The sequence below is a fragment of the Podarcis erhardii genome (assembly GCF_964252035.2).
Source record: "Podarcis erhardii genome assembly, chromosome: 3".
NCBI lineage: Eukaryota > Metazoa > Chordata > Lepidosauria > Squamata > Lacertidae > Podarcis > Podarcis erhardii.
In genome coordinates this window covers 84289574-84311077 of record NC_138507.1, presented here as the reverse complement: position 1 = coordinate 84311077, position 21504 = coordinate 84289574, and the positions used below count along the sequence as shown (strand labels likewise).

Here is a 21504-nt window from a genome sequence, read left to right as displayed (position 1 = left end):
TACAGCTACAGTTGCCAGAAATCGTTGGGGGAAGTAATGCACATGGTGTTACATGGTTTGAGATTTGATGTAATGTATATCCAGAGTCATGGAAATGGGCAATAGGAGCTGTAAAGCCCAAGTGCCGTAAGAAATTGTAGGTTTCTTACAGAGATCCTTCTGAAAGATTTATGCTCCAGAAAAGTGAGGTGCTCGGCAAGCTCAATGGGTTCCAGGTGATCAAACAGCAAACAAGCTTTTCCCTTCTTGGAAGGTTTTTTCCTTTGTGTGACTCTCCTCATCCAGTCATAAGAGGGACTGCAAGAGAGAATGATGAAGCCACTTTCAGGATCTGACACCCAATAATACAAACATGGAACTAGAACCCAGTGATGGCACTGCCAAAAAACCCCTGCATTTTGTTTGTGTGAAGTCAAACAGTGATATCTCCTTCAATTTAGATGTTCCACAGAAAAGGAAATAAAAACCAATTTAGCTTTGTCTTACCTAAACAGAGAGCTGTTTTGAAACTTTCTGAAGACGAGTCTGTAAGAATAGCTCTGTTGGATCAGAACAAGGGCCCATTACATCCAGCACCTCAGTTTCTAATTGTAGTCGATGTCAGTAGCAGCCAGTGAGGCAGTGTGTGTATGGGGGGCACCATTGCTCTCCTGTCTTTCCAACACAGCAGACATGGGTGAATGCATAGTGAGAGAGTGGAGGGGTGAGGAGCTTTGTCCCATGCCATGAATGGCAGCGAGTGTCAGACTGGCTCCTTTACAATTTGCTGCAGTGGGCCAAGTTCCCCACAACTCCCTCTTCCCTCTCGGTAAGCGCCAGTGGCTCATTGTGTTGGGAAGACAGGAGAGTAATGGTGTCTCTCCTGTGCCACCTCAACAGCTACTGCTGGCTGGCCTTCTCCTTCCTCCAGGTGGTGCACAAATCCAGGGCATGAAGGCAACAGCTCTCTTTCTTTCTTGTTTGTCCCCAGCAAATGGCATTCAGACATATATTACTTCTGAACCTGGTGAGTTAAGTTAGTTATCATTGCTAATAGCAGTCAACTGAAGTAGCAAACACAGAGTTCTACTTCATTACACATCAGAGAGACACGTTCCAAATTTTATATTTATTTTAACTAGTGGCTTTTTTCTAATAAAAAAAAATAACACCACAAAGAACAAGAAGAGGAATTTTAAAAAATGTTACAATGATCAGTACTGGGATGACAAGTTACCTAATTATTGTTCTCTCCCACCTCCTTTACCCTTTTTGCTGTTTTGCCACGGCTGTCAATATCAACATTCAATCTTACTAGGAAGTCCTGGCTGAATAATCAGTCCTCACAGATGGTAATCCTTACATGCTAGAGATATCAATAAGATGGATGTGCTCTTCGTAACCTAGGTGGCTGGCTAGTTCTTGAAACTCCTCAGTCAGACGAACCAAACCAAGGTCCAGATTGAATTCTGCAGGAAATTCCAAAATCCAGTATCTGAAATCATGACAGCAGAGTTATTTAGATATCAAGCCATGGAGCAACTTTGTGCTAAAAGCCTAACTTACTCCACCTTTTGGGAAATGAGCCTCCCTTAAATCAAATGAATTGACAGCTCGGTTGGAGAGAACTTTGGGCCTTGAATTGCACTGGCGGCAGTAGTCCTTTGGGTGTGAGTTCATCCATCACACACTGGTGTAATGATGGGATGATCCCTAACCATTAAAGCTTTCTCTGCCATGCAAACATTTATAGTCTCTCAAAACATTTCTATACCACCTAGCACAGAAATCTTGGGGTGGTGTAAACAAATGGGGGGGGGAGCACATCCATATTAAAATCATCAGAATTCTGAGTTGTTCTCCTCTAAATTCTACTGATTTTAATAATATGCGAAGTTCTAATAAAATGTATCTACTGAAATTAACCACCACAAAGGCGTGGGAGCAAAAGCAGGTTTTCAAAAGAGGACACAAAGTGTTTTTTTAATTATTCAGAAAACATACAAACTTCCAAGTGGAGCAAAATTGCATTTACCTCATGAAGTAGCAGATTTTTAAGCGAATTTCACTGCAGTTTTCCCCACTAGCAGCTCTATATGTAGCTTAGTTAAAGAAAAAGCCATGCCTTTTGGTTTCAGTGGCTTTCTAAGGTTCCATTTTCTTGTTCAATTAAGCACTTGATAAAATGATAAACACTATATTCAACACAGCACTTGGTTTTGCAGGTATATTATATTTTTATTATACCCTGTCTTGGTGCCATATTGTGATGGAAGTGTGGACAGGAGTATTTTAAATAAGATAAACCAAACAGAATAATGAAAAAGTCACCAAGAAAATGTCTAGAATACAGGAGGCCAATTAATTTGACCCACTGCTAACATTGGCCATTAGTCTCCAGCAATACAGCAAGTCTTTCCAAAATAGCCATTCTATAATGTATAGAATGCATACAATGGTGTATACACCATTCCTTCCAATGATGACCAGTTTGAAGTCAAAGGAGAAAATCCAAGATTATTCAAGTTCATTGCTAAAAAGCTATCTAACACTGAAATCATACAAGTAACTACTATTCAATAAATAGAGTATCCAAAAGGATATAGGGAGAGAAGTTTTCCTGCCAGTTCTGTGGATGGTAGATACCATCGGTGCATTAAAAGGAAGGTTCGTGGCAGATGACTGTTGCTCAGTTCCCCTCTGTGATCTGCAAACACAGATATATAACATTCCAAGGTGGATAACGTGCATTAATGAATGGTACCATGTAAAAATAGGCACATTAAAAAGTCAAATGGACATCTCTCTCATACACACACACTTTCTAAAGTGATATTAGGAAAGGTAAAAAAAATATAGCTTACTATCATTAGCAGTGAGATGAGCACATTTATAAAGAAAGAATAACTCACCCATGATATCAGTATAAGGATGTGTGTACACCAGCTGTTTTTCCAAGGTGACACGATTTTAACCTCGGGAGCATTTTGTGCCTTCATGTCTTGAAGGTTGCTTCACACATTACATTTTCCCTACACAGTGGTAATATTTGTGTAAGAAACAGCATGTTCTGCAACATTTCAACTGAGGTGAGAGTATCCTTTTTACCACAGCAGTTGATCATGCCACTATCCCTCTCAGCAAACATGCAACAAAGAAAACACTACAAACGATACACAGAAGTTTCCTTTATGCAGGAAGAATGAAATGTGTGAAAAGGATCAAGATAATAACAGTTCTACAAACCCCCGATTAGTCTTGCTAAATATTTTATAACGTCTCTCTTCCAATCCATTGTCCAAACTAACATTTTCTTATCCTAACTTTTTTCTTTAAAACTAACTAACTAACTAACTAACTAACTAACTAACTAACTCAGCTGACTTTGCAGCATTCAACCCATTCACATCTAGCCCCAAGCAGCATCTTGTTAATTTCTTTCCCCCTTTTCTTGCTTGGCAATGGGTTGACTTTGCATAGGCTCAGCAACTTCATAGTCCACCTCAGGATTTCCCATCTTCCTCCCCTCCCCCCAAAATAACCACATCCAGATTATTATGATTATACATGTGCCAATAGCACACATGCAGCATTATTTCAGGGGAGGGGAAACCCACCTACTCAAGAGACCAAAATCTCTACTAGGATGAATTACATTTTTACTAGACCATTCAAGGGTCTTTTGTGGCACCTGAAAAGACTAAGCACTTTTTTTATGGCATAAGCTTTCATGGACTCAAGGCCATTTTGTCAGATCCGACAAAGTGAGTTCACAAAAGCTTATGATGGACTTGGGAAGAAAGGAAGACTCATACCGAACATTTTAATGCAGGTGCTTAAAAGTTCATCCAACATTGCGGCTTTCCCAAGTGTATTGGACCCCATCGTCCTTTAATTGTTAAAAGAACAAATACACTTCCACCACATCAGAGAAGGGCAGCAGCGGCGGCAGCAGTGGCAACCGAGGCTCCATTAGATTTCTGTCAGTTGCATTATCTGCACCACTTCACCAGCAAACTGGAAAAAGAAATAAGGTGGGGAGGAGAGAGAACCAGACTGCAGTTTTATATGTGGGCCAAACATTTATGGTTCAGCTCATCTTTTTAAAGATGATGATGATGATGATAATTAATAATATGCCCATACAAGAAGTGAAATGCATCTTCTCAGCAGAACCAGCTCTTCTTGTTTATATATCTACACCAGGAGCAAGGAACCTTTTTCAGACTGAGGGCTGTATTCTCTCGTAGGCAACATTCCAGAGGCCACATGCCGATCGCAGGCAAGGACAGGACCAAAAGTCAGTGTGGCAACAGATATGACTTGTACCTTTTGAGAGTAGCCTCCATTATGGCTTCAAATCTCCCTCTCCATCTAAGTAAGCAAGAGGCATTATCACAGTTTGTGAACATATTCCAGTCGGGCAAAAGCACTTGCAGATTGGGGCTGGGGAGCACAGTGGCTGCGGGGAGGGGGAGGGCCAGGGGAAGTGATACCCTTCCCCAATCTTAATCTCAGTATTTTAAAAAAGCTCTTCTTTCTTTCTCTATCTTTCTTTCTTTCTTTCGAGTAAGTTGCTAGCATTTGTAGAACCTGACATATCAGGCAAAATGTGCAGGCACTATCCTTCTCATTTCATTTCATTTGCAAGAAACTAGACTGCTCCTCCTTTCAGTGTTTTAGTTTGACCTCCCCCAAGAGTCCCCGCAGATGCCCATCTGGGGCTTGGGGAGAGTGGCCATGGCCTGAGGAGAACCCTGAGGGCCACAGGTCCATGGGACAGAGGTTCCCCACACCTGAGCTATACCATTCAGGTAGGATTGCCAGCTTCCCCCACCCTGGCAGGACTGTGACTTTAAGAGCAGCGTGATGGGAGAACCAGAAATTTAGTAAGCAAAACTTCTGATAGTGTAACAGACAGGAGAAGCTTTGCCTGCTATATTTTTGCTCATTAAGCAGCTGTTAAAAGTTGTGGGATCCCAGGCAGGAGAAAAGTTGGCAACCTTCAGGTTGTTCTGTCTCACACACATAAAAGTACAGGCTGTGAGTACCAAAAGGACAGCCAGGAATTTCCACCTGTAAGATTGTTCCTGGCTTTGGGACTGGCTTAGTTCTTGGGGACGGGGGCCTACATTGCTACATATTCAGTGCCTCGACTTTGCACAGCACCTTTTCCAGCAGTCTAGCAGGACTGTGTTATTTTGCTTTATGTCTTGATCTCTGCCTATAGTGTTTTGTTCCTGGTGCTCAGGAGTGTTTTCTTTCTACTGCCCATTCATCTTCCCAATTGCAGCAAAGACATTATCAGCCTCCAGCTGAATGGAAAATCCATGTGTTGTTTCTAGCAACTCCTAAGTGGAAGCTGCCACTTCACACACTCCTGGCCTGCTGCTGCTGACGGGCTGTCCATTCTCCCTCTCTCATGGAATTCCACTTACTCGGTAAAAAAACAAAACAAAAACATGTACAAATCACCGAGGAGCTCATACACTGTAAAGACAGCATCGAATAGGGGGAAAGGCCAAAAACCACAGAAAAGTAAGTAGTGATGGGGAGATAACACATTTTAATATGCCCTTGCTAAGGACTGCAATCTTAGATCTAACCTCTTAGTAACTGGCAAAGGGGAAGGAGATGCTAGTGGTTAGAGCACTGCCCCTGAACATGTAAATGTAAGGCTCTGTTTTGGGCAAAAATCAACCAAGCCCGGCTCCTTTCCCTTCATTTATTCTTTGCTAAGTGCTGCTTTGGAAGCTAGGGTCAGAAATGTTGTACAAAATCAGATCCTCTGTTTCACAACAGTTAAAGATGCAGGACGGCTCAATGTAGCAAGCTGCCTTATGGTATACAATGTCATCTTTACTGGTGCTAGGGTTGCCATATTTTGAAGAGCAAAAAAGAGGACACATTTGCCAGTTTTTAACTATGGATCTCCTATGACGACTTTCATTTTACATACCCATGGAAAAGAGGGCTTGTCCTGGAAAAAGAGGATATATGGCAACCCTATAATGGCCCATCTAGCCGAGTATCAGTTACACTGACTGGCAGCAGCTCTCCAGGGTTTCAAGGCAAGGGTCTCTCCCAACCCTACCTAGCAATGCTTGGGATCGAACCTGGGACCTTCTACATATGAAGGAGATGTTCTACCACTAAGGAATGTCCATTCTCAGAAGAGTGGCAGAGGGCATGCTTTGGCTGTAGATGGTCCCAGGTTGAATCCTGAGTATCATCAGCTCAAAGGCTCTGAGGGCCAAACTAGACATGACAAAAGAAATATGTGACTACATCTCCACTCACAAAAGTTTACAAAGAGCAGCTGTTGGTGGGATGGGTTGATCTGGATCGGGACTGTGGCACAGGGTAGGGGAATTGACCCTTTCCTCCTTGATGCTTCCCCCAATGAAAACTGCCCCCCAAAGCTGTTGTTTGCTATGATATATTTTCCCAAAGTGTGCAAATATATTTTTCCTATCTGGGCTACTGGAAGCTGTGTGGAGGGGAGGAGATTTTCATTGAAATGGAACAAAAGGAATAGTTCACGCAAACACACACATCAAGGTCTCAATCCAGAACACTCAACTACAATAAATTAGTGAAAATCATTTGTTTGCAGCTCGTATGCAATAGATTTTTGCTGTTCAAAAGATTGTTAGGAGGGTACATAGGTACTCCAACTGCAATGGAACGGTGAGAAATACTCAGCTGCTAAATATAAGGAAAACGTAGCCCATGTTTAAGCAGCAACTTTTTTATTTTATTTTTAAAAAAAACTTTAAAAAAATGTTTTCCAAGTGATGCAGACATGTGGAGGGAACAGAGCACCAGGCAATAGTTCCTCATAATGTAATCAACACTAATGACAGCAATGGGAGCTCTCCAGGGGCAGCCCTACTGTGAGACAGAGTAGGGCAGCTGCCTTTTGTGTCAGGTGCTAGCGTGCTAGAGGGCAGAGCTGCCATTGTGCCACCCACCCTACCCTACCCTTTCTTAGCTAGCCTATTTTCCTCAAGTGTGATAGAGAACACTGCTCCACTACCAGTGTTGAGGTACAATTCAGCTTAGTCTGGGAATATTAATTAATTTATTATTATTATTATTATTATTATTATTATTATTATTATTATTATTCCCCGCCATCTGGCTGGGTTTCCCCAGCCACTCTGGGCGGCTTCCAGCAAAATGTTAAAAGACAATAATTCATCAAATATTAAAAGCTTCCCTAAACAGGGCTGCCTTCAGATGTCTTCTAAAAGTCAGATAGTTATTTATTTCTTTGACATCTGATGGGAGGGCTTTCCACAGGGCGGGCACCACTACCAAGAAGGCCCTCTGCCTGGTTCCCTGTTACTTCGCTTCTTACAGTGAGGGAACCGCCAGAAGGCAAAGATTCTGTATGTGGTACAGGGCAGGAAAGGAAAAAAAATGCCATTTTGTCCTTTCTCATGGGCAACAACGCTTTTTGAGACAAGCCATCACTTGGATGAAGGATCCATTTTCCCAGCAACTCCACACTGCGGTTTGAATGGTAGGAAAATGGAGTTCTCCTACAATAATCTGGGGCAACTTTGCCTAGATTGTGCAAAAGGTCTGTTACCATTTTTTGTTACTTCTGGGAAAAAGACATAGTGTGAAAATGTTCTGGGAAAGGGATTATTATGTATTACTACTAATACCGCTACACAGATTTCTATTCTGTCTTTTAGGGCACATACCAGGGTGGGGGAACTTGCAGCCCTCCAGATGTGTTGAAGTCCCATCATCCCTGACCATTGGCAGTGCAGGTTTGGGCTGATGGGATCTGGAGCTCAATAAACATCTGGAGGGCCACAGGTTCCCTACGCCTAGTATATACCCTCCGAAGGCACTTCACGCTAAAGTAATACAGCATAAACATTCCAAAATTTGGAACAGCTGTAAAAAACACACACATTAAAATCGTAGAAGGGAGATCTGCCCTATTCAGAACCAGACTCTAAGAAGATACACTTAGGGCCCATTTTCATCACTGTCTGGTTTCACTTCCCATGACCCTGACACTATATTAATGAACCGAAAGGTCTATAATTTTCTGCCAATCATTTAACACTTCAATGTAATTTTGGAACAAAATGAATGGAAAAGTCACTGGTTTTTACACTGTTATGATGCTAGTACTTTGGGAACAGTCTTTAGATAAGACCAATTAAAGAAACATGACCAATGGGTCATTTCCAGGAAGTTCTCAAGCAGGGCACACAGGCAATCGCCCTCCCATGCTATCTGCCAGCCCCCCACTAGGAGCATGATGGTAACACCACGCACCCACCCAAAATATGAGCAAATATTAAATGGCAGTAAGCCTGGTGCCTGTTGCAAGCCAGTTTTCCCTTCTCTGTATACTAGTTATGCAAATGTTTCCTGAAGTGCTCTCAAGCACAGTTGATGAAATAAGGCATTTCTGCTCATTTCATTTTTATTAACCAAAAGTCAGTGCCCTTCCAACTACCTCCCCACCCCCCTCACACCACAGCTCCCGAAACTGTGCTGCTTTGAATGAATTCCTTTGTAAACAGCAGCAGGACAGCTAAAGTGAAATACAAAGACGACATTACATTGTGACCCACTTTGTAACATGACAGGGAAAGAAAATCATCAGACCATTAACAGGGGACACACACCCTTCCAAACTAAGACAGGTTTTTACACCTGTAATTGTTTTGCAGAAGGGAGAACTTTCCCAGGAGCAGCTTCTCCATCACTGCAACACCACCTCTGTCCTCTCCTGAACCTGGCAAGCCAAACCGTCAACTATTTTATTCAACTTTACCTTTTCCTCCTTAAAGCAAAACACAGCAAGGCAGATCCCCATTTTATAACACAAAGGAGAGTCTTGCTAATAATGGGTCCTGGAAAAGACTGCTGTTTTTGGAACTGGATCAGTGAAGTGGTGACAAGCTGCATCTCAGCTGCACGGGGATTTTGCAAGACGCTTGAAGAGAAAGTAGGAAGCAGTCGTGGCTTTATAAAAATGCAAACACACACCCAGCCTAACGACAACAAGGAAAATTACTTACTGTACTTCGTTCTGCGGAGGTATTCAACACAAACATCTCCCTTCTTTGTCCAGCTGCCAAGTGTTAAAGCATAAATGAGCAGCTATTTCCTTCAAGCTGGGGTTGTGTGTCTTAACTAGTCACATGCCCCCTCTGATAAATCTCTCTGTTGTGCCAAGAGGTCAGACTCTCTGAAGATCATTATTCCCCCCTCCCTGCCACCCTGCATTAAAAAACAACACCACCAAAACACAATTCTTTTCTTGACATCAGACTTTGCTAAAACATTTGAGTGGAACGTGGGCCAAGTCCCACAATTAGGATATTAAATCACCCATTAAAAATAATAAAATAAAACTGATAACCCTCATCAGAGGGCAGGACCAGTTAGGATGGAAAGTTAAACATTCTACTGTAGTTTGACCTGTGTGTTTTGTTTTTCCATCTGGTACTAAAGCATTCTTGCATCATTGGTTGGGTGGTAGCCAAACTTCAGAAGGACTTTGCTGTGTGTTCCCCACCTTTAGGAGAGTAAGGACTTCACAACATGGCACAGTAAACCTGTGCTGCCTTTTCTGGTGTGATTTGCTTCGAAGTGGACATTCTGCTCCACACTTTCCCAATGAAAGTGAGAAACAATGCCTGTTTCTCTACTGGGGAACTTATGAAATAAGAGATCCTGTGTAATCCTGTTTCCAGTTCCTTATCTATCTGTTATGTACTGAGTTGAATAGGCTCCAAAAGGCAGCAGTCTGATTGGTCCTAGAACAATAGGATTCAGAATGCAGCAGTCTGATTGGTCCTAGAACAATGCAGCAGTATGACTGGTTAGCAGGAACCACCCAATCATGCTCCAGATAGAAGTGAATCCACAACCTGATTGGCCTACAGTAGAATCCTGGAATTAGCCAATCATGTGCAGCCCATTGTGTAAATAATGTATATAAAGCAGATACTTTGAGGGGACATCCATTCATTCCTCCTCACCACTATGAGCTGAATAAAGAGCATGAAATCACTTTGCGACTCTGAGTATATTTCACTGGCGACGAAGGTGGGATCCCGCTGAGCTGACTGCCACACACAGCACCGCAGCACCGCCACCTGCCGCACCGCTGCCTCGCACCGTGTATCCAGGCTTCAGCTCCGGGACACAAGGAACTCAGAATGGCAACTGACAGCAGCTTCTCGCCATTCAACCCAGCATCTGGAGACTGGGAAGCGTACGCCTCCCGTTTCACCTTCCTCCTAGAAGCCAAAGGGGTCACCGATGAAGAAGACGCCAAGAAGAGGGCAATATTCTTCAGCGTCTGCGGAGAGGAGACATTTGAAATCGCCCAGGCTCTCCTTGCGCCTGAAGACGTCGCTACTGTTCCATACAAAACAATAATGGAACAGCTGAAGGGGCACTTTTCGCCACAGCCCTCAGTGGTGGCTCGTCGAAATGCCTTCTACGCAAAGCGGCAAGCCCCTGGGGAAACCATAACTGGGTTTGTGACCTCTCTCCGCCAAGCTGCCCGGTTCTGCAACTTCTCAGAGCTGGAGAACATGCTTCGTGACCGCCTCGTCGGTGGCCTGAAGGATGAGAAGCTGCAACGACGCCTCTACGCTAAGAAGAACCTAACGTTCCAGGTCGCTCTGGAGGAGGCCCTGGCAACGGAAGCTGCTGAGAGGTCGACGCAAGAGGCACGGCTGAGCCAGCCGTCCCAACCGAGGGTCCACCACGAAGACCTCACCAACGACTCGGGATCCGACAGGGAGGAGGTGCACCGAGTACAGCAGCGCACTCAAGCAGCCCACATACCACAGCTGCCTCGACGAGAAGGAGGGAACTGCGCAAGCTGTGGAGAAAGTCACGAGAGGAGGACCTGCCGTTTCCGCAACGCAGAGTGCAGGCAGTGCAGAAAATTGGGACACATCGCCCGGGTGTGTCGGGCTCGGCCCACCCGAAGCCAGGCATCAGATGACCAATCCAAGAGCCCCAGGTCCCGGGGCCCAACGCACCAAGGCAACTCGACGGAGCTCACAGACTTCCAGGTATACCAGTTGCCCCACCCCAACGTAGAGAAAATTTATGTAGAGGTACAGATAGAGGGGGCCCCATGCCGCATGGAGCTTGACACGGGTTCAACTCTATCCATAATCTCGGCAAGGACCTTAAGGAAACTGTGTCCTACTGGGGGTCCCAAACTCAGGCCGGCCCCATTCACCCTCCGGGACTTCCAGAAACGTAAGGTCCCCACAATGGGGGTGGGGACCTTCAGGGTGCAATACCGAGGGCGGACGCGGCAACTGGACTTGCTTGTGGTCAAGGGCCCCTACATTAGCTTACTGGGGTTGGCATGGTTTGGACCACTGGGACTAGCCATCACCGGGGTGAACCACATGAGCTTACAAGTGGACGTGGACGCCATATGCAAGGAGTTTCCGGGGGTTTTCGATGGGAAATTGGGACAGTATACGGGCCCCCCCATTGCTCTACAGCTTGACCCCGCAGTACGACCAGTCAGGCTCAAGGCCCGCCGGGTCCCATTCGCCCTGAAACCCCGTATAGACGAGGAATTGGACCGACTCGTGGAGCAAGGAGTGCTGGAGCCGGTGCCTAATGCCCCCTGGGAAACCCCAATCGTCACACCCGTCAAGCCTAATGGTTCGGTCCGCATCTGCGCAGACTACAAATGTACCATAAACAAGGCCCTCATGGCCCATGCATACCCAGTGCCAGTGGTCAGCCATGTCCTTGCCACCCTGGCTGGGTCGAAAATTTTTGGCAAGCTGGACTTGGCCCAAGCATATCAACAGCTGCCAGTAGTGAGGCCCATAGAGCAGCAGGGGCAAGCAGGAGAGGCAGAATCAGTAAATACAGAGAGGACCCGCGAGGCCGAAAGGACACCGGAACCAGAACCACGACTGAGCGAGCCGGTTGCGCCAGACCAAACAGCCCCATCCTTGGAACACGAGCCAGAACCTGAACCCCGGACCAGGGAACACCCCAGGCCGCAACGCACACGTAGGCCACCGGCGTACCTTGAGGACTATGAATGCGACCTTCCGGGCAGGACTGGAACTTAGAGGGGAGGGGTGTTATGTACTGAGTTGAATAGGATCCAAACTGCAGCAGTCTGATTGGTCCTAGAACAATAGGCTCCAAAAGGCAGCAGTCTGATTGGTCCTAGAACAATAGGATTCAGAATGCAGCAGTCTGATTGGTCCTAGAACAATGCAGCAGTATGATTGGTTAGCAGGAACCACCCAATCATGCTCCAGATAGAAGTGAATCCACAACCTGATTGGCCTACAGTAGAATCCTGGAATTAGCCAATCATGTGCAGCCCATTGTGTAAATAATGTATATAAAGCAGATACTTTGAGGGGACATCCATTCATTCCTCCTCACCACTATGAGCTGAATAAAGAGCATCACTATCTATCTATTTAAATTTGTTAGTCGCTTTATCTTGCCCAGGACACCCCAAAGCAACTTACAACCAGCCAACCAACCAAAACCCTCACAGAGAATTTCTTCAAGACACAGGTACAGAAAAACCCACAGAATTTAAGGCACTACAGTCTCTGGGCTAGAGACACAAGGAAAAACACCCACACCCAAAGAGGAAGGGAGTGGCATAATGCCTAAGCTTGTCTGACCAAGCTTAGGAAGCCTCCATGACAGCCAGGGTGGAGTGGGGAACTCTTTGCAGCCTGGGGGCCACATTACATTTTAGGTCACCTTCCGGCATAGCTGCATACCAATGGTGGGGATGACCAGACACACATCACTCCATCTGGGTATCATCACAGTTCAAGGATACATTCCAGCTATGCAAAAGCATGTGAGGAAGGCACAGTGAGAGGTATGACTGTTAAGTTGTGGGTGAACATATCAGACGACACAGCGATTCTTCAAACAGCTCTTGTTTATTCACAGGCCAGAACAGAACTGAACTGAAGGGTTCAGCCAGCCTGCTTATATAGAGCTCCACTAGAACGCAACAGTAACCATTTTCTGCAACTATCCAATCACTGGACGTCACTTTCGATCCCTTATTTGCATATGTGGACCTGAAATATCTACAGTATCCCCCTGCTGGCCCAGGGTGAGAACTTCAGTACATAAGGCATGGCCTGGGCAGAGTCCCAAGAGATGTGCAGAGAAGCCTGCATTCAGCCCCAAAAGGCCTCAGGTTCCCAACCTCTGTGCTAAAGTAAGCAAAGGGCCTTTATGCAGTCTGTACCGTTCTGTATTTGAAGGCATTCTCTCCTTGAAGGCCTGACAGATGCAAATGATCTGGACTGAACGATACAGAATCCTATGAGGGCAGAGCAGAGACCTCAAAACTGTTCAGCAACAGTTAACACCTGGTTAGCTGACAGAGCAAGACACACAGGTCACCTGATCACCATCTTCCCCACTGTTGTAGAAAGCAGCATTTGCAACTGGTATGCAAATCTGTGTCCTCCTTCGTCCTCTTTTTCAGGATGTATTTCCTCTTTTGGGGCAACACATAAATGACTATTTTAAGAGTAGGTAGAAGGACTCTGCCTAGGTTTTGGCTGATTCTGGTTGAGAAGGTTCCCTGGGCTGTGTAAGGCAAGCTTCAACTTTGTTCAGCAACCTTGCTTCCAACCTGTGGACTTTCAGATGTTGGTGAACTAAAGCGACATCATTCCTGACCACGGGCTGTGGCTAATGGAAGTGCAGCCACACCACAAGGGCCACAGGTTCTCCATCCTTAATGCCTCAACAACTAGGCTCTGGAGGCTTTTCTGCACAGCTGTGTCTGAAGCGTGGTTAGGTCAAATACTAAAAGGTGGCATTTATCATTTTGGTGTGATAAGCTTAGCTGGTCACCAAAACACTGTCTTTCTAGGGACATGCATATTTAAAATTGTGAAATTGTGAAATATGGCTAAACTCTAAACATGGATGCTCCCTTCTCACAATTAAGAGATGAGCTTTTAATTCATTGCAGTCTAAATCATCTTGTACTTTCTACCTTTCATAATGTGTCAGTTTGTTTGAATTATTCAGTCAATTCAGGTGAAGAAGTTCCAATTGATTAATTGAACAATAAATTATATTCCACGATAAAACTTCTTAGCTGTTTACAAGAGATAGTAAAATTATTTTAAAAACAGTTAAAAAACAACTAAAACATTAAAAATTAATTAAAACTAGCAGTAAAAGATTAAAACAAAGCAACATCTAGATAGGACTGACTAAACAAAAATGTTTTCAGCAGACACTGAAAAATTACAGTGAATGCACCTGCCTAATGTCAATAGTCAGGAGTTTTAAAGTGTGGGTGCTGCCAACCTAAAAAATCAATTTCTTAAACTGTGAAACAAGAAGTATGTTGCCACTTTTGCAAACTGAAGCAGTTGATTGGGCACATATGGGCCAAGGTGATTCCCCAAGTAAACTGGTCCATGAATCAGTGGACGACTAACCCCATTATCAGACCATTTCCAGAGACTTATGGTCTTCAGCTGGATCTAGACACATCAAAAAAAGTTTTGGGAAAAAACGTTGTAAAGCTCATAATGGGAAATCACGTTGCTGAAGGATCAAACACTACAGCACCATCTAGTGTCACAGTGTTATAATTTTAAATGCTTTTTTAAAAAGAAAACTAGTGTGGCTGAGTTCTCCACTATATTTCTGAATGCTCTGATTTTCCAGTGGACAGAACTAGCCTTCCTGCTGAAGCCCTCATCTTGCTACGGAACAGTGACATGTGGAGGACCAAAGATATAGTGAGGAGTGGGTCCTGAAGCAAATTAGTTATGTACAGTGGTACCTCGGGTTAAGAACTTAATTCTTTCTGGAGCTCCGTTCTTAACCTGAAACTGTTCTTAACCTGAAGCACTACTTTAGCTAATGGGGCCTCCAGCTGCTGCCACACAATTTCTGTTCTCATCCTGAAGCAAAGCTCTTAACCCAAGGTACTATTTCTGGGTGAGCGGAGTCTGTAACCTGAAGTGTCTGTAACCTGAAGCGTCTGTAACCCAAGGTACCACTGTATTAAGTAAAGCACCTATTCTTGTACTGTAACACCGAGACCATGTAGGCAAAATTGACAAGTCTTTATACCATTTACCCATTCAGCTTCCATTTAAAAAGCAAAATCAGACGAAGTGGAAAACTTCCTGTACAATTCCACCTCAAATCCCCTTTTAAGTGTTACCCTAGCATGTTGGGAGCTTTTCCATGGGTTCAAGCCATGGCATTAATGCAATTTGTAAAAGCTTGTAGGCAATACTGGTACAGCCTATCACATGGTTCTTCTGATGTAATCAGCTGTCTGCAAGGAAAGAGTGTGCCTGTTCCATAAGAAAGACACACATAATGAACCCATCTCCACACAGCTGTGGGCTATTGGGGTTTTTTGAATCTACCAAGAAATACTTCCTATGCTATCAGTGAAATGTGGACTTAAAGGGCACCCCGTTTTGTTTGAGAAATGTAGCAGGAATTAGTAAAGTTTCCAGTTGAGGAACTCCACAATATGGTTTTAGAACAGGTAGGTGTGGTAACAGAGAGGTCACCATCGAATGTGTAACAAATTCCTCCAAACTAAATGAGATAGTTCAGACCTCAAAGCTTGCACTGCACTTTTGCTGGAAGATCAACAAATCACTAAGAATAGCAATAAAAATAACTTTGATCCTACATTGGGTGTAAGTGTAGGAAACTAGGAATATAACTCATTTAGATAAAGGTCACTTTAGGAATAAATGAGTGAATGAATGGAGTCACTGCTGGGAGAAAGGACTAATGCGGAAAAGCTCCTGGATCAGACCCAGTATGCTCATTCATTCAGCAGAGACCCAAATTAGACGTAACATACAATTGTGCATAACTGTCCCACAATGATGACAATCAAAAGCAGCCTCAGGGGTGTCAGTCTGAGCGAAGGAACAGGGTGGTAAGAGACTGCATATCATATAAGCCTTTCCTTTCTGGCTATTTTGCCTGCTTAATAACCCGTCTCATAAAAACTTGAGGAGGAAGGTTTGGGAGGAAAGATAAGAAGCACCATCTTGCACAGAGTTAAGATGTTCTAAACAGAACAAGGTGAACTACAACTGCTCTGTTTGTGTTTCAGTTAATGCCAAAACATGAAGACAATCATGCAGGCAATTAAGAAAAAACATCCATAATAGCTAAGTGCTCGTCTGTTTTCATTTTTGTGTGGTTCTTAATTGTATTATAATTGTTGTAAACTGTTGCTTTGATTTTTAATGAAACTGCAGTATGCAAATCTTTTTTGTAAATGAATAAAAATAAACAAACTGCACAGTGTATTCTTGGTTATTTAAGAAAGGCAGTATAGCCAAATATCTTATAAACAATTATTGTGTGTGATACACAACATTGACAGTTTAAAAGTACCCGAAAGAGACAGATGGCGTGGGAAAAGTAACTGAAGACTTTTAAAATCACTTTTGTATCATATCTATCTTCTTAAAAGCTCAGGACAATAGCATGGATTTATCTCATCTTAACCCTGACAACAGTGACTTGAGCTTCATGGATAAAACAGGAATCTGAACCTGAGTTTCCCACATCCAAAGCCAACGCATTCCATCTATTGCACCCGACTAGAGGGGGAAATCCCATCTGCATGGCTCCAATCTACAGCGCTGTCTGCAGTGTTATCACTTATGCCCGACTCCTTGACTCTGCTATCACAGAATTGCAACATATTATAAAAGCTCTCATACACACTGATGATTAGAAATCCACACAGTAACATCAGGAACAATCTCTCTAAGCATGGGTCAAGGCTGAAGAGTCCTGGAATCTGCTATGATCATTCTTGCTAGCAGAAGGGTGATGCGGGGGGAGGGGGGATTTCCCCTTTTAATTGCCTAAGCAAATATCAAGAACTGCTCAGGGAGTTTAGCTTGCTTTGACACCAGTTGCTTCAGTCCATCCATTTATCCAAATTCAATAACTTGGCAATACACAAATAGTGCATTCAAGGGAATCTATGTGCTTAGATTCACCCCAACTGCAAAAACAATGATAACAGACCAATTAGCAGACTTGCCCTATGCGCCGATATATTCATATAGCACATAGAGTTATCAACATACATCTGCATAACACATAGAATCAAATCCCACTGTTTGACTGCACCAAGAGAAACCAAAGCTAATCATGGCCCAATTCCAGAATAGGCAGCACCAGCAGCCATGGGTGCCCGCTGTGCAGTTTATTTGCCCTCTTGCCTCATCTCAAAGGCTTGCACCTAGAGCTTGACTTGATAAAGGCGATTTACACAGCATCTTATGGGCCTCCTTGACCCAATCAAGCTGCAGAGGGCAGCACAACCTAACTTGATGGTGATAAAAGGCTGGAGGGAAGGTTTTCTGAGCAGAGCTAGCATGACCATGCAGGTAGAATAGGAAGGTGCTTGGGGAAGCATAACTCAAGGGATGCCTACCATGTTGGTAGAACTTTATGAGTGTGCCCTTGAAGCCTCTGCAACATCATGGAAGGGTGGGGTTTGAGGTCCACTCACCCCATCTCATCTGCATTGCAGGGGGGCTGGACTACATAACCCTTGGGGTCCCTTCCAGCTCTATAGTTCTACAATACTATTATTCTAAAATGGAAAGAAATCTCAAGTCTGCCCCAGAATGGGTGGAGGAAAGCTATTACCATTCCTCGGGACATTTCCACAATAGCCTCAAGGCACATCAACACTATACATTTAATGTGTGTTGAATGTGCTTTAAAAAGACAGTGTCCTTAGTTATGCTGTCAGGTTCTGGAAAGCAGTTGTCTTGGTGAACCCCAAAGAGCAGAAACCTTTCACGAGAATGGGACAAAGAAAAACCTAATTTGTGATGTTGTCATCTCTGGCTCTAACGCTGTATTATGTTCTGCTGACCGTATTTTTTCCTGCCTATTTCTTGAAGGTATCTGTTTAGGCTAGACACCACCTGGTAAGAATTATAGATATACATTCCTTACAAGCCTAAGGCTACTCATGCTTACATAATTAAACTATGTTCTTAAAAGGGTACTTTGCAATGAGACTTCTTTGTACAATTGCTTCATCCATGCGATTACTGGAATACCTATTTCCTCTGGCTAACCTGACCAGCAATGAGCACTATACATTGTAGTACCTTGTGGGTCTGGGAAGGGTACTCACTGTGTTTGGAAACCTTGCTCTGGGTCTGCCCTAGAGCCAGAAAGCAGCAGAAGTCAGGAAAACCTCAAGAGCTGTTTTTATTTGTGAACAACAAATCAACAACTTGGCAGAGCAGCTGGGACTTACTACATAGGTTAGCCTTAGGCCCAGCTATAAACTATGGAGGGAACCACACCCAGAGAAAGGAGTTTCTATTACTGACCAGGCATGTCTTTTAAAGAGATACTCACTAGATACATGGGATTATATATAAACTGTGTGTGTTAAGCACATTAATTTCTTAGCCTTGAAGGATAATAGGGGGAGATCAAATGTTTTGAGTTACTGCTTTTATGATGCAGTGTAAATAAGGGGGAAATGCAAGAAATGTTCTTAAAATACTCTGGTTTCTTGCAGCTTAACCTTGACTGAGTGGGCCTTGGACCTTGACAAACCTTTCCTTTCCTGAAATCTCACCTCTCCTCCCATCCAGAGATATCTGAAAACTAGCACCCCTTTAAAGTGCTTACAGCCATCTCAGTCTTTTAGCACTTTTAGCTGAAGTGGTTGGCACTAGAGAGTCTCAGGAGGTTTCTTGAGGAAAAACTGTTCCCCTTGACATTTCCCCACAAAGTCCTATATATGTGGGCTACGTTAAAAAATGCTATAAAGATGCTGGCTTGGATCCTAAGAAATTCATAGAATAAAATTTTTCCATTTTCTCCTCTGTCTTCTCTGAAAGATAAGGGGGTTCTTAAACCAGAGCTGGCATTTTCACCTGGCACCCTTGGGTAACTACCAGGGCCCTGAAACCTGGCAGATCCAGCTGGTGCCTGCCCTTTGGGGTGGGGTATGAGACGTGGCTCCATCAGCAGCACCAGCCAGCTGGATCTGGCCACCCTTTTGATTTCCCCACAATGCCCCCTGAGCAAGCATTGCTCTGGGGTGTCGTGAGAAGTTAACAGGGTGGCTAGACCCAGCTGCCCACCACTGCTTGGAGCACTGCAACCACAGTCAAATGAGCCCACCACAGCCCATGGACAGACAGGTGAGGCCCCTCCACAAAAGGACATATTGCCCAGGGCCCCATCAGATCTAGAGCTGGCTCTGCCCTGAACAATGTGCTGTGAACTGCCCTGGATGAAAAGTGGTATACAAATTTAGTAAATATTAATAATTGTGATCGGGCACAGAGGACTTACAGTACTTTAAGATCCAAACCCAATACAAAAAAGCAATTATGTCCTCTCCTCAGAAGGGCACTTCCCCAGTTATTTTGGAGGTCCATCAACCGTCAAAAGGGGCTTTTTTGGGAGGTTAATGTATATTTGGGTTACTATGAACTCATCCACCATGAGTCCTGCAACCAAAGTGCACATTGTTGTTAACCCAGAAACTGTCCTTAAGGAGCGTGCCTTTTTTGAAAACTTGGTCCTTGTGCTCTACTCTCACCCAATAGCGTTTTTGTTTGTTTACTTTTTTAAAAAAATTATATTAGCTCAAAAGAAAAGCTGCCGCCAGATTGGCTGATCTACCTCACTGGTCCATACATCACGCAATAGGGCTTTGATGGAAATAGAGTTAATGAAAGCAGCTCCAGTATCACCAGGCAGGACGTTTTAAAAATATCCAAGTGTGATTAAGATGCCAGGTATAAATAAATCAGCAGCTCTCACATTAAGTGGCTGAGCTTAAAGGCATCTGGAGGACATGATGGAAAGTAAAACTTTCTGCAGATATGGCAGTCCTGGGGCAGTAAACTCAGGCAGCATGAAATGTCTGCCACCATCATATGCAGGGTCTGGTGATAAAGTCTGAATTCAACAAAACGAAGGCTTTAACTCTAGGGAATGGCCAAGGGCTTCACATGCCTTTTCCCCATTTACCACTTTGGGGAATTTATTGTTATTTATTATTATTATTATTATTATTATTACGTTTTCTTATCTGTCCTTCACCATGAGGTTCCGGAGCAGATTACAACAGTGTGAAGATGCAATGTTAAAGGATAATGTGAGACCTAAAAATAAATTTCAGTTGTTTGCTCATCAAGAAGTATAAGCTAAGACCCAGAGATTTCCTTTGCTCTATTGCTCTTCCACATACCCACATTTAAGTGAATGCTGAAAGTCTTGAAATCTCCAGCAGGACTGTGTTCTTTCAGAGAGCTTTCATACTTGGAAGTCCATGCTTGAAGTCTGCTGCAGTCACCAATATGTCTAACTGGTCAGGTCATAGACTAGGGACAGTGCCAGATTTATGTATAAGCTAAACAAGCTATAGCTTAGGGCCCCACTCTCTTGGGGCCCCCCCCAAAAAAAATTAAAGGAAAAGAACAACTGGATGTACATTTCCAAAATATAAGATAAAAAAAACAAATAAAATAAAACCTACATACAGCAACACGGTTTAGGTCCATAAATTAGTATATAGCATATATTGAACACAAAAAAAACAGCAATTTGTTGTTGACAAAGGACAGCTGAACATATAAAGCGCCCCATTACCTTCAGTAGTTTAGGGCCTCATCAAACCTAAATCCGGCCCTGACTAGGGGTGCAGAAAAGGATCAGGCTGGTGGGCCAAACTGTATAGGCCTAGATCCAGCACTTAAGTTAGGACTGATGTTCACAATGGGGTTGCCACGAGAAAGCTTCCTGAGACAACTAAAGTCCATTATTATTATTAATAATTATTGCCATCACCACTATCACCTGATGCAAAAAGGGCCTTTGAATATATTTACGTACTGTTATGAAATGCAACAGATACAATCCAAGGTTTTTAAAAAATACAGCAGATGAGAAACTAAAGGACAAAGTTAGAGATTGGCTTCACTATTATCAAATATTGGAGGTTTACAAGATGGATAAGAAAATTGGTTTCCAGGTGGAGAAATCTAAATTGGAAACAGAATTGTTAGAATCCAATACTAAGAACTTATCAAAAATGTATAACTTGCTGCTGAAATGGAATACGCAGGATGAAACTGTTAAATCAGCTATGATCAAGTGGGCACAAGATATTGGTCACAATATTATGTTCGCTGACTGGGAAAGGTTGTGGACTACCAGCATGAAATTCACGGCGTGTAATGCCTTGAGAGAAAATATTATGAAAATGATATATAGGTGGTACATGACCCCAGTCAAGCTTGCAAAAATTAACCACTTGTCAGATAACAAATGTTGGAAATGCAAAGAGAATGAAGGTTCATTCTTTCACCTCTGGTGGACATGCCCAAGGATTAAGGCTTTCTGGGAAATGATATATAACGAAATGAAGAAGATGTTTAAATACACTTTCCTGAAGAAACCAGAGACCTTCCTCCTGGGCATGGT

At 43.6% G+C, this 21504-nt stretch overlaps 1 protein-coding gene across 6 annotated transcripts in view; it reads right to left on the bottom strand.

The window, feature by feature from the left end:
- RASGRP3 (RAS guanyl releasing protein 3) overlaps nucleotides 1–21504 on the bottom strand; it is a 50636-nt gene that overhangs the window by 21903 nt on the left and 7229 nt on the right. For 2 of the 6 annotated variants that reach the window (XM_081856567.1, XM_081856571.1), the window contains exons 1-6: nucleotides 9036–9155; nucleotides 3795–3996; nucleotides 2584–2686; nucleotides 2015–2077; nucleotides 1343–1474; nucleotides 150–297 (exon numbers count right to left, since the gene is read on the bottom strand). In XM_081856567.1, coding sequence (XP_081712693.1) covers nucleotides 150–297; nucleotides 1343–1474; nucleotides 2015–2077; nucleotides 2584–2686; nucleotides 3795–3864 — 516 coding nt within the window. In that variant the 5' untranslated portion in view covers nucleotides 3865–3996; nucleotides 9036–9155. Of the gene's footprint in view, nucleotides 1–149; nucleotides 298–1342; nucleotides 1475–2014; nucleotides 2078–2583; nucleotides 2687–2891; nucleotides 2990–3794; nucleotides 3997–8788; nucleotides 8958–9035; nucleotides 9156–21504 lie in introns of those variants that run through there. The other 4 variants (XM_081856568.1, XM_081856570.1, XM_081856569.1 and 1 more) reach the window with 3 other exon arrangements.